Source organism: Rosa rugosa, chromosome 2 (genome assembly GCF_958449725.1).
Source record: "Rosa rugosa chromosome 2, drRosRugo1.1, whole genome shotgun sequence".
Classification (NCBI taxonomy): Eukaryota; Viridiplantae; Streptophyta; class Magnoliopsida; order Rosales; family Rosaceae; genus Rosa; species Rosa rugosa.
The window spans coordinates 32,170,580-32,182,780 of record NC_084821.1 but is presented as its reverse complement, the minus strand read 5'-3'; the positions used below and the strand labels follow the sequence as shown (position 1 = coordinate 32,182,780).

The following is a 12,201-nucleotide window of genomic DNA, read 5'->3' as shown; positions in this document are numbered from 1 at the left end:
TCCCATCACTCTCAAGAGCTTCTACCACCTATTGTTTCTATGAGCTTCATTTCTACACCACTTGAGAAGGAGAAGGCAATGATAGCTCCTAAAAGAAAAATTGAGAAGAAGGGGAAGATTAAGAAGCTTCATTTTCGGGAACCAATTGGAACATTCATGGATAGCTCTTGGTCTTATCTCTATGATACATCAAAGAGTCCCTTAGCCCCAAACAATAGGGTAGTCGCACTTGAGAAGTATCCACCTTGACAAAGATTACAATCTATGGACCGACAATGAAGTCCTTAAACAAAGCGTTTGCTAGGGAGGCAACCCTAGCACATCATCGGTATTATTTTTTCTCTAGTAGTTTCTTTTAATTTGTAATCAATAAGGCTATTTAGCCATATTTTTGGGAGGATGGGAGGTGTCCGGCGTTGGAAATGTGAAGGAGAATGAGTGTGGCAGTGAGCAGTTCTGTCCAAAAAATTTAGTTGACTTTGGGTGACTATAGCTTCCATTATACATGCTATTTTGAGCTGAAATTTTCTGGAGCTATTCTTCTATATGTCTACTGTCTTGTGCCGAAATTTAAGCCACTTTCAGTCACTGGAACTCAAGTTATTTAGTGGTCAATGGAAGAAGGTAAGAACAGAGACAGCTACTGTAGAGTGACTTTGAGAAGCTACACCCTCTACATATCAAACAGTTAGGAGCTGAAATTTTTCAAAGGTGTATCTCCACATGTCTTCTATATGATTATACAACAGTTTTAAATTTGAACCTTCCTAGCTTCCGATTTTGTGTTCCAAGTGACAGGGGTCAGAAATAGGGCACAACAAAAACTGTAGAACAGATCAGTGAGTTTGGAGGCCAACGATTTTTGACTCAGAATTGATTTTCCAGTGAAATTTTAATAGAAGGTATCTCGATGAGTCTACTTTCATTTTCAGTTAGTCTCACTCTCTTTGCACCTCTAGAGTCGGACTTATTGCAGTTTTGGTGACTGAGGGTCAGCAGCAGATTTCATTACAAGCTGGCAACTTTGACCATATTTATTTTTCATCTCAGTTGGATATAGGTGGCTCACTTTATATGGATAGAAAGCTCTCCAAGTCTACTTTCCATTCCAAGTAGTCTCACTTATCTATCACTTTCTGTGTCTGAGATATGAGCATTTGAAGACAGAAAGGTCATTGCTATAAACATCTAGATTAGTCTTGTCTAATGAACTACTTCCAATAACTTATTTGGGTTATGTATATATTAAAACCATGTTCCTGACACCCAATTTTTGAAGCAAAATTGTGTCCCTTTTATTTTCTAATTCTGAGTTGTTATTTAGTCATGTTGAGTTTATTCCTCCTGTCGAACTGATCATACTTGTTACTTGCCATTTACTTGGAAACGGATCCGGCTCCTCTAAAGTGAGGAGGTTGTGAATTTATGTCAATTTCATAAAATCTTGACTCTCTATCTAATCTAAGGGTCCTAACAATTGACACAGTACTATTCCACCAATTTTTTATTTTTTATCTAAATCCTAGTTAACTTGCCGTTAACTCTCTAAAAAAAAAAAAAAAGAGGAATTTATGGTCAGCGTTCTTCTCTGCGTCAAGTTCTTCTTTGTGCTTCCTTTTCTATTTCTCTTTTGCTACCATGGTTGTGCATTAACCATGGAATGACTGTTCTTGCACTTCTGTTAATTAATAAATTCATAAAGAAATAATCCTATGCTATTTATTCTGTTTTCATAATCACAAATCTGATGTTGTACACTGTACAGAGGATTAGGACTTTTGAAAATGTTGATTTGAAGTGGAATTCCATTAATACAGACATCTGAAGATACCTAAACCATGATCGAAGACCAAAATACACACTGAACTTGCTTTTGTTGTTTTTTTTTTTTTTTTTTTGTGTTGGAAGAGAAGGGAATTTTTTTTTTTTCCAATGGAGTTAATATATCTTAATTTAGTATTGCATCTTGATGAATTTTAAGAACTCTTGAACTCAATTCCATGATTAAGTTTTTGAACTCATCACATAGCAGATTCTCAATTGCGATGCTGAAGATGAGTTCATTAATATTGATGATGCATGATCAAGCTAATAAACAATTTTCTAATTCTCAGGTCCATCAAAGATGAGCATAGGATTATGAAAATTGAATCTGGTCATCCGAGTTCTCTAGTACCCAAACCATAAACAATTTGATAATTTGATTCGTAATTATGAAAATAGAATGAATAACATAGAATTGATTCTAGCTTGATGAATATATTAATTAACACAAGTGCAAGAAGTCATTCTATGGTTAGTACGCAGCCATGGAAGTAAAGAGAAATAGGAAAGGAAGAACGAAGAAGGAACTTAATTGACGAGAAATTCCCAATTTTTTTTTTTTTTTTGGAGTTAACTTTTAAGATGAAAAACCAAAAATTAGTGGAATAGTGATGTGTCAATTGTCAGGACCCTTAGATTGGACAGATGGTCAAGATTTTATGAAATTGACGTAAATTTATAACCTCCTCACTTTAGAGGAGCCGGATCCCTTGGAAACTATCCTCAAAGTGTACTGTTAGAATTCTCAGATTTTAGATTCTTCTTGAAACCATTAGTTGTTAATTATTTTGATTTTGTTAGAATTCTCAGATTTTAGACTCTTCTTGAAACCATTAGTTGTTAATTATTTTGATTTTGCTGAAGTTATTTTTAAGCTCAATTACTATCCTTTGAATTTTGTTAGCTTCTTTCACCAAAAGTTTTGAGATATCTTTATTCTAACTATTAAGTTGTGTTAATAGGATTTTAGAGTTTTGCGTAAAACAAATACTCAATTTCAATCTTTGGGCTTTTTAGCTTGGTTTTTTTTTTTTTTTTTTACAATGCAGAGATTAATAATCAAGTATTGTCTCTAGAGTTAACTAGCAACAGCACCCGCGCTTTGCCGCGGAATTTGTTGTTGTTAACAAATCACAACCATGAAAAGCGTAATTGAAAATCTGAAAGTGACCTCATTTTTGATGGAAGTGAGAAATAAAGAAAGACAAAGCTCGCTATTCTCAAAAAATCACTGAAGGTTACTAATATATAATGCAGGCTTGGTTCAAAGCACTGTCGAAATTGAACTGAAAACAAAAGGAAAGAATGGTATTGAGGCTGTTGAAAACTAATTACAACCTCTTAGATGAGTTTATAATTCTGTTCTTTTTGTCAGCATTCACCTTGGCTGCTGCAGCTTCTTTATCTTTAGCTACGGCTTTTCTCTTTATTTTCATAGACTCCGCTCCATGGCTCTCATCAATGGATCAACTTTTTTCATCAGCATCTGGAAAAGTCATAATATGTATTAGTACATTTAGAGAGACAGACAAATAGTGTATTAAGAGAGTAGCAACATACCTTTGTTTCTGCATGACTGAAAGATGCTTCAACACCAAATCACAGCATCGCTCAATCCAGCTTAGGAACTGATAGTATTAAGCCAACTATAATTAATATTAACACAATCTATAGATATTCTGTACTTCCAATTTCCAAGTACTAATTAAAATGCTAATTGAACATTGCTCACCATTTGTAAGGTGCCAAATTGATTCAAAATTAGTAAAACCCCAAAATCAGCATAATTTCTTATACACCAGTTGGTGACTTCAGGTATTAATTTTTAAGTTTGTAAAATACATAATCAAAGGAAATACAAAGATCTGTCGACGTCAACTCAAAATAATCACAACTTAGTTCCCAATTAATTGCACAAACAAATAGAGGTAATTTAAACTCACACATTTCCTCTAAAATGCTAGAAAACTTGAAATTAAAGTAAACAATTTGAGAACACATCAGCAACTTCAGCTCCACTTCATAGTTATCATCTTCTTCCTCCTACCACAATATCCATTCATGAACGTAAATTACAAACAGTGTACAGTAGTACAAATTACAGTAAACAAAACTTTGAAAAAAGAAAGAGAAGAGAAAAAATAACAAAAAACAAAAATATTACCTCTTTAAGAGCTTCTTGATTCCAGAACATCTCATCCTCTTCAATTTCTTCATCTAGTACTTTGTCCTCCTGAAATTATCAAAAAAGTTACATTCTTGAACTTACTCTTGACATTTCGATGCTTGAACCAAAGAGAACTCATAATCTCAGAGAATAATTATCAATTACCTCTTGCCGCTGGTGGTGCAATTTTATCTTTGCTGAAATACACCTAATCTCTCCGTTACGCCTATAAACTTAATATCTGCTGAAATAGAAATTTCCTGAAAAAGTAAGAATTTCAATTTCTTAGTTATTTCTTTTGCTGCATACGAAAAAAATTGTGTCTAAAAACTGTTATGTACTTAAGTTCAAGGTTTTATCCCTAACTCATGGTAGCACATATCAAAATGGCCTAAGATTTCAGTATATGGGACAGCCAAAAGACATCAAGCATAACAGAAAAGTGCTGCCTGAAGACACTATCACTTATGATAACCAACATCTAACCTTGAAAAGTAAAGCACGATGTCGAGAACATTGGCAGATGGGTCTGAAGTAGCTTTCAAAAGTTCTAGAACTTGTCTGCTGCCAGGGATCTAATGTATCAATTGAATATGATCAACTTGTTGATGCTTCTTATTGAGCTCTTCAGCCTTCAATATAGTGGTTTCCTTTTCCATAATGCATGTGTTGCTGCTGCTATCGTTGCTCTTTTTCCTTATATTTCCTGCAAATACTGGTTCTGTAAGTATGTTAAAAACTTCAATATGTTCTGTTCTTGCAACGGTCACATGCTCTTCTGTTGTGCTTTATGCTAGTTGATTCAACATTTTGTAGCGAAAGGATGCCATTGATCTAAAATCCGAAATCATCAATTGAATGTCATAATTGAAGCATGCAGATACAGAAAATTAGAAGTGGCTGAGTGAGTGAAGAAGACCCGAGTACTTTTTAATGGCTCGTTGGAATATGACACTATGACAGGGAAGGTGAGGCAGCGCTGGGACCGCATGCAGAGTTTAGACTACCCTTTTCCATTTGAAACCTAAAAAACCTAGAAAGCAGAAGGTAACCCCAAAGTTCTAAACAATCCCAAAGTTCTAAAATTTCCTACCCATTCCGGCCATTTCAATTCAAAATCTAAAAACCCCATAAAACCCAGAAACCATACACTTAAAAGATCCAAACTTTAATATCGAGACTACCTTTTGAATGCTATAGAACTTCATTGGTTTATAGGCTACATTGCTATCTAAACCAAAAAGTGTATTTGCTTGATCTAACTTTCAGAATCTATTGAACTTCATTCTGAGCTTTTTTGTTCTTTTTTTTTTTTTTCACCTTTTGACATATATATAGGCTTAATATTCCTTCACCATAAGTTGTTCATCAGCAGTGTTCTGATTTGGAAATGCCTTTCAGTAATAATGCTAAACAACCCACAGGTTCTTATTCCATGTAATAAACTAACAATTATGAAACAGAAATAACATGCACTATACAATCTGAAACATCAGAAAGCAATTGTACTACAGGACTGTTTAAGATATTAGAAAGATCAAGTGTGCTTATTATGGCATGCGGAACTGAATAGGAGCATGCTTTCTGAGGACTTACCATCACATAACAAATTCATGACAGCAACATGTGTAGCTACGTTAGCATTGATTTATATGGATTTCTTCTGGGATTTGAGTCACCCATGAGAGATAATCATGACACTCACCAGTCCAACCATGCCTGGCATTGGAGCTGCTCGATCTCCAATGCCTGTTCCAACAGTAATGTTAGACAATCCAAATGTTCCTACTGCTGAGACCTGCATATTAATGAAGCAGACACATTGTGAATATCACCAAAGAAAGCTAACGAATCTGAAGATATGCCAAAATGAAACTTTACCTTCACAACAGCCACAGAAGCAGCTCTGGAAGCATCCACTGTTCTCAGTAACCTAATTCCATCTGAATTTGCTAGAAGTTTAATACCATTGTCATTTGTTGAGACAGCTAACAGTATTTCTTCTTTGTTAAATCTAATAGGAGGAGAAGCCTGCAGAATTTTAAGACCATGATGATTAGTTGGAAAGAATGATTTCATTAAAAAATAAAATAAATAAACATGATGTAATGCCTACCAGCAGTCCACCATCTGCATCTGTACTTGTCAAAAGGTTAACATTGTCCATGTCCCAGAATTTAACCATGAACTCATTGCCAGTAGCCAAGAATCAATTCTTGGCGGTATCAAACTGCACAACCCCAACAGTCCACTTCCCAAGACCATGATAGGTACGCTTTACAGCTCCTTCGCTTTCATTCCATTCCACCAAGTATGAATCCCCTTCTTTATTTGTCCCACATGAAATAGCCTGTGACGTACAGAGATTAGACGTCCATCAGAATTTTATACATAAGAAAACCAAACATGGCATCACTAATGGAAGAAAAGACTTTGTAAAGCAATCAGATACTATGCCTACCTTTTAGCTTAGATATTACCCGAGTATCTACCTTTTAGCTTAGTTTCAACAGAACTAAGTATGGTATGGTAAAAGGATGAGTTCATGATAGAGATCTTAGTTGATAACAATCAAAATGTAGTTCACACAATATAACACCTATATTCATGTATTGACTTTACTGAAAAGTTTTTCATTGACCTATATACCATATAATAAATACTGCAATTTTCGTTTGGCTTGTGGAATCTGAAGCAGATTTGATTCCCATCAGGACAAACCAGGGTACAACAGCAGATCAAATCCACTCCAACCAAATCCTACATAATATGCACAGAAAATCCTAATATTCTAATATCCAACCACATCACAGATACTCACAATCAAAATAAATAAGATAGATACTCTACATTTCTAATATTTGAACTTAAAATTCACTGACAGCAAATCACAACTGTGAATATAAACTCTAACTCTAAAAAGGTCTGTCAGGAACCCTTTAAAATTAGTCTACAAAGAATAATATGAAAATAGTCATTTTTTGTCAAATATGCACTGCTAAATCTTGGTACCATAGCAGTGCTATATACAATATAATAAAGCTGTAAACTTGATGAACAGATCACCTACTTGTTATATTGAAAAAATGCGGCAAGAGAGCAGTACGCACTTTCAGGTTCTATGCATAAAGAAAACTAAGATTATTGGCCCATGATTGAAAAAACATTACAGGCATCTGCTTCAAGAAAGACTTGTGCCGCAAAAACCATATCACAAAAGAAGTCCCTTTAACAGATAATGCACAACATATAAACTGTCTAACAAACAAAGTTTTCAAATCTTTTCGCAACAAAAGCTTAAAAGCTACACAAAAATGCTCATAAAGTCATTCTACAAAATCAAGAACAAACTAATCAAATGCGTACAAAAATCAAAATCATCCAAAAAAAAAAATTGTTGAAAGAAATAGAGCTAACTAATCAAATGCGTACAAAAATTTTGCTGGCTGGTTTGAAATGGATCAGTAGACTTCTCAGACAGTTTGATCAAGTAAGTGAATAATTTTCTCAGTCACTTCTGTGCTTTCATTTTCCCTTCCAACCCTTATATCATTGAGGTACATGTATGCATTTGTAGTTATTCTGCATATCAAAAACTACATGCATGCCAAACTGAATAAAGCAGAAATAGAACAATTGAGACAGGCATAGAAAACAAACTCAGGAGAAAGAGATCATTCAACAAATGAAGTTCAGATTATTACCTTGATTAAATCACTATAAATCGGAGTCAAAAGTGATTATTAAATTACTATAAATCTAAACCTCATTTGTTGAATGATCTCTTTCTCCTGAATAAAGTGATTATTAAATTACTATAAATCTGAACTTCATTTGTTGAATGATCTCTTTCTCCTGAGTTTGTTTTCTATGCCAAGCTAATCAGGAATCAAAATATTGCTGTCTACCTTTTGCAGAAAAAAAAAAAAAACTGAAAGTGGCCCGTCCTCCTTTTTTCTATTTGATTGCTTGGACTTTGATGGAGACTGCAAATCATAGAAGAAGAATTTCAACGAAATCAGTTTGGGTATATGACTAATAGATGAATAATAACGATGATGTTGACATCGATTTGAAAGAACTATAGTCTCACCGAGTTGTCACTGTTCTTGTTCTTGATCTTGATCACCAACTCTGAGGTCAGTTAACAGTGAACCTTGATTTGGATGGAGGCTTCCCGAAGAGTACAGATCAGCTTTGTTGTTAATATATATATTTTGTCTTTCTAAGCCCCACGACGTCTTCAACTCCGCAAAGACACATATGCCCAGCCGACGTCGTGCCAAACACCAAGAACAACCTGAAATTGCAGAAGAAAAGGCAGGACAAAAAGGTCCTTTCGTCCCCTTCCATTGCCGAAAGACAGATATGCCCACCCAACATAGTATGAGACACGAAGACAAACTTCCAATTAGAAGAAAAAATCAAGGGCAGAAGCGCCATTTCTCCTTCCGAGTGAACAATTGAAAACAGTAAACTCAGCTTTAGATATATGTATAATTTCGTTACTTTTCTCATCCTAATTTTGAAAGCCTGGTGCATCCTAAGAAGTTAAAGTATTATTTTGTCAACACTTTTAAGATTCGCAGCGCTGTAACGTCAATGCTTTTGGAGCATTACAACTCGCTCACACCAAACACGGCCCGAATCAAGTAAATTCCCTTATTCAACACAAACTCATTTTGTCGTGGGTAACAAACGGGCCCATATGGATTGTTTTACTAGCCTCTATCAAATCGACGGGGAATAATGACCAATGAAAAAAAACAAAAAGAGAATAAATGAAAAGAAAGGCCATGATTTACACTAGTCGTTCCTTCTCTTGACCTTTTGACTCTGTGGTCTCTCTCTCTCTCACACGCTCTTGAACAAGAATAAATTAAGCGAATAAATTAAGCGATTAAACCCCTTTTTTTTTTTGGCAATTAAAGCTCAAGGCAAAGGAGAAGTTGAAATAAAATTTGATAGAAAGCAAAACGAAGAAGCGGCAGTGGCGATGGCGGCGAGGTTTTGGTTGTTGAGGCTAACCCTAATAAGTGTAAGCGTGGTTGGGTTGGTGTACGGTAACTCGGAATCAGACGCTTTGTACACGCTGAGGAAGAGCTTATCGGATCCCGATAACGTGCTGCAGAGCTGGGATCCCACACTCGTCAACCCCTGCACTTGGTTCCACATCACCTGCAACCAGGACAATCGCGTTACCCGACTGTACCCCTCTCCTTTCCTTTCTCCCTATTTTCATTAGAATACTATTCTGTTTCTGCTTCTGCTTCATTTGCTCTTTCTGTTTGAATATATGATATGATGCCTTTCAAGTTCAGATAGTTGGCAATTTTGGTTCTGCTTAGCTGGTCCTGCCCTACAGGGGTTAATCATGCATGTATAGTTCTTAGCTGCCACACGAGGTTTTTTGTGTAGAATCGTTAAAAGTAGGAATTTTATGAATACAAGGATAGGAAATGGAAAAGGGATAGCATCACACCAATAGGGATCTAGGCATTGCACCTAAGGTTAGTTTCCTTTTTATACATTATTGTGTCATTCTAGCTTGCAACCAACATCAGCTATATTTGAACTTTAAAGTGGAGAATGAAACAGAAAATAATTAGGCATTTTGTAAAATTAATATCGAATTTAGTAGTGCTTTTCTCTTGTGTGCATACATTAGAATGTGTGATTTTCCATTGCAATTGAATGTGTGATTTTGATATTTTGGGCAGGGATTTAGGTAATTCAAACCTCTCTGGACATCTGGTACCTGAACTTGGAAAACTTGAGCATCTTCAATATCTGTATGTCTTATCCTTTCACATTTCCCCTCACTGTATGCTGGGGTTTTTGTAAACTTTGTTGTATATTACTTCCCGTCAATATTTTCATGTTTAACCCTTGTATGTGCTTCTTCGATTATGCAGGGAGCTTTACAGAAATAATATTCATGGAACTATTCCAGCTGAGCTTGGTAACCTGAAGAGCCTCGTTAGCTTGGACTTATATAACAACAACATATCAGGGACAATTCCTCCTTCATTAGGGAAATTGAAATCACTTGTGTTCTTGTAAGTTATGTTTTACCTCTACTATTGGACTGTTCTGGTATTTATCCATCTATCTTCTTGGTCTGGGAATTGGGTGATCGACATTCTAAGAATTTTACTCTTGCTTCAAAATGGTGGGATAACTTATTTGGGCTTGTGGAGCAAAGGTGCAACAGTGAAAAGTGAATGTTGTAGTGTGCTGCACAGTTTGCAATTTTCCCCCCAGTGTTACTCAGATTAGGACTAATAGTTGGCCTCGTATCATTCAATAACCCTCTGGTCATCTGTCTTTCTGTCAACATAATTAGTTTATTAGGACAGTACTGCGTGCTTTTGTCTCATAATTGCTTGGTGTGGCAGACGTCTCAATGACAACAGATTAAGTGGGCCAATCCCCAGGGATCTCGTTGGTCTTGCAAGCCTCAAAGTTGTGTGAGTGCTTGTTGAACTATTCTCTTAGTGTTCCTTTTTATTACTATGTTTGGTATAAGTGCCTGACTGCCGTTAAAATTGTCAATCCTTCTAGGGATGTATCGAGCAATGATTTGTGTGGAACAATTCCTACCAGTGGACCATTTGAGCACATTCCTCTGAGCAAGTACGTTCTTTCTGTTGTTTGCCATGTTGCTCCTTTATCTAAGTTTACCTCACTATTTGATAAATAATGGCTTCTCCCATAACAATAACCAAGGAATCTGTTTTGTTATATTTTTTTTTTCCCAGTATTAGATAATGCTCTCCATTTTGACACCCTAATTATAAGAAAAAGTTGTCTCTGCGTCATTATGAAATATATAAAAGGGAGTTTGGGTTGATTGATATTCCTGTTTCCAAATGGACTTTGCATGTTTTTCATCAGCAATTTTAATTTTAATTTTATGGGTTTCCTTTACAAAGACTTCAAGTTGCCTTATTCACTCACTGAGCATATGACAATTGTATATTTTCAAGTTTTATTTTGTATATGAGAGTACATATTTGATGTTACGTACTTGTGGTATTCTCAAGCATCTTGAATTCACATAGACAGTCTGAAGTACAAACCCGAAGAAATGAGAAGTAGATACAAAATGATTTAGGATAGTGGTACAACTTTGTTCAGCTGATGTCAGATTGGATTATCCAACACAAAACATAAAATCTAGTTGGATTATAATATGGATGTGATTATCAAATAACAAATGGTCAAAATAAATTTTTTGTAAATAATTTATTATTGGCTGGTCTATCAAGTTTGAAAAAGGTACCAGGAAATGGAAAAGCTACAAAATCTTATAATTATTGTTCAAAAAAAAAAATTATAATTGTTATAATGGGAAGTATACTATTGTATGCTTGGTGAATATATAATAATAAGGGGGTATAGGCAAATAGCTTGATAAATATAAGAGTTCGAATTGTCAAGCACAAATATGTATTAGGGATGCAAGCATTGCCAAATTGTCTGGACTATCTTATGAAATAAAGTTCAAAAGGATCAAGTGCTTTATACCTTTTGGGGGTAGGGTTTTTCACTGCAGATGGGACTGAGATGTGTTGTTGTGTAAATTTGTTTCCAGCTATTAGTTATTCTTTCTTGTGGCTTTACATTGAAATCTCAGTTTTGTTTCCAAATATTGTAGCTTTGAGAACAACCATCGACTTGAAGGTCCGGAGTTGTTGGGGCTTGCAAGCTACGACACCAACTGCTCGTGAGAAAGGATGGAATCTTGACTCTGCTTTGAATTAGATACTGTACCTTTTCATGGATTGGTTCAAGTTCAATCCCTCATATAAAAAGTATTTGTAAATTTTATGATACTAATGGCATTGGCATTATGACGGTGCCTATAATTCTCTATCGCTGTGCGTTTGGTATAATATGTCAATACACTATTTAGTAGCAGTTAAAGTTTTAGTTACAGCGCACGTCCTTGATTTGTTTTCTTAGATCATACTTATTGTCATAAGGCTCTGAATTTGAAAAAACCACAGCCCACAGGTTCTATGAATATTGAGCTGTCATCTTTCTATTTTGCTTCCCCTGTGGGATATGGATGTTACTATATAATATTGTAATGGTTCTCCGACTTTTTGAATTTCTGGATAAAATAACCTAATATAGTGGGCGAAGTCCTCAGATGAAACTGTGAAACTCAGTTGTACGGAAATCTACTGACAAAAATGGTTAAG

General features: G+C 35.3%; 2 protein-coding genes across 16 annotated transcripts; one reads left to right on the top strand and one right to left on the bottom strand.

The window, feature by feature from the left end:
* Positions 1–2,976: 2,976 nt before the first annotated feature.
* On the bottom strand, positions 2,977–8,485 carry LOC133728367 (protein TPR3-like). Of its 15 annotated transcripts, none has more exons than XR_009855816.1 (12): positions 8,085–8,485; positions 7,900–7,977; positions 7,424–7,587; positions 6,108–6,341; positions 5,873–6,022; positions 5,588–5,789; positions 4,478–4,697; positions 4,157–4,232; positions 3,989–4,057; positions 3,768–3,867; positions 3,385–3,452; positions 2,977–3,310 (listed from the first exon to the last, which is right to left on the bottom strand). XR_009855816.1 is itself a non-coding variant. In XM_062155782.1 (6 exons), the coding sequence occupies exons 3-6, from the start codon at positions 6,174–6,176 to the stop codon at positions 5,016–5,018; spliced, it is 321 nt and encodes a 106-aa protein (XP_062011766.1). In that variant the 5' UTR covers positions 6,177–6,341; positions 7,900–7,977; positions 8,085–8,485; the 3' UTR covers positions 4,749–5,015. The 15 variants fall into 15 exon arrangements, 2 of the variants coding, with proteins under 2 accessions (XP_062011766.1, XP_062011765.1); XR_009855817.1 differs by having other exon boundaries at positions 7,424–7,534; XR_009855808.1 differs by lacking the exon at positions 7,424–7,587 and having other exon boundaries at positions 2,977–3,162; positions 3,207–3,310.
* Positions 8,486–8,870: 385 nt separating this feature from the next.
* On the top strand, positions 8,871–11,937 carry LOC133733235 (leucine-rich repeat protein 1-like). Its single transcript, XM_062160884.1, has 6 exons — positions 8,871–9,199; positions 9,712–9,783; positions 9,907–10,050; positions 10,390–10,461; positions 10,556–10,627; positions 11,652–11,937. The coding sequence occupies exons 1-6, from the start codon at positions 8,988–8,990 to the stop codon at positions 11,722–11,724; spliced, it is 645 nt and encodes a 214-aa protein (XP_062016868.1). The 5' UTR covers positions 8,871–8,987; the 3' UTR covers positions 11,725–11,937.
* The last annotated feature ends 264 nt before the right edge of the window (positions 11,938–12,201 follow it).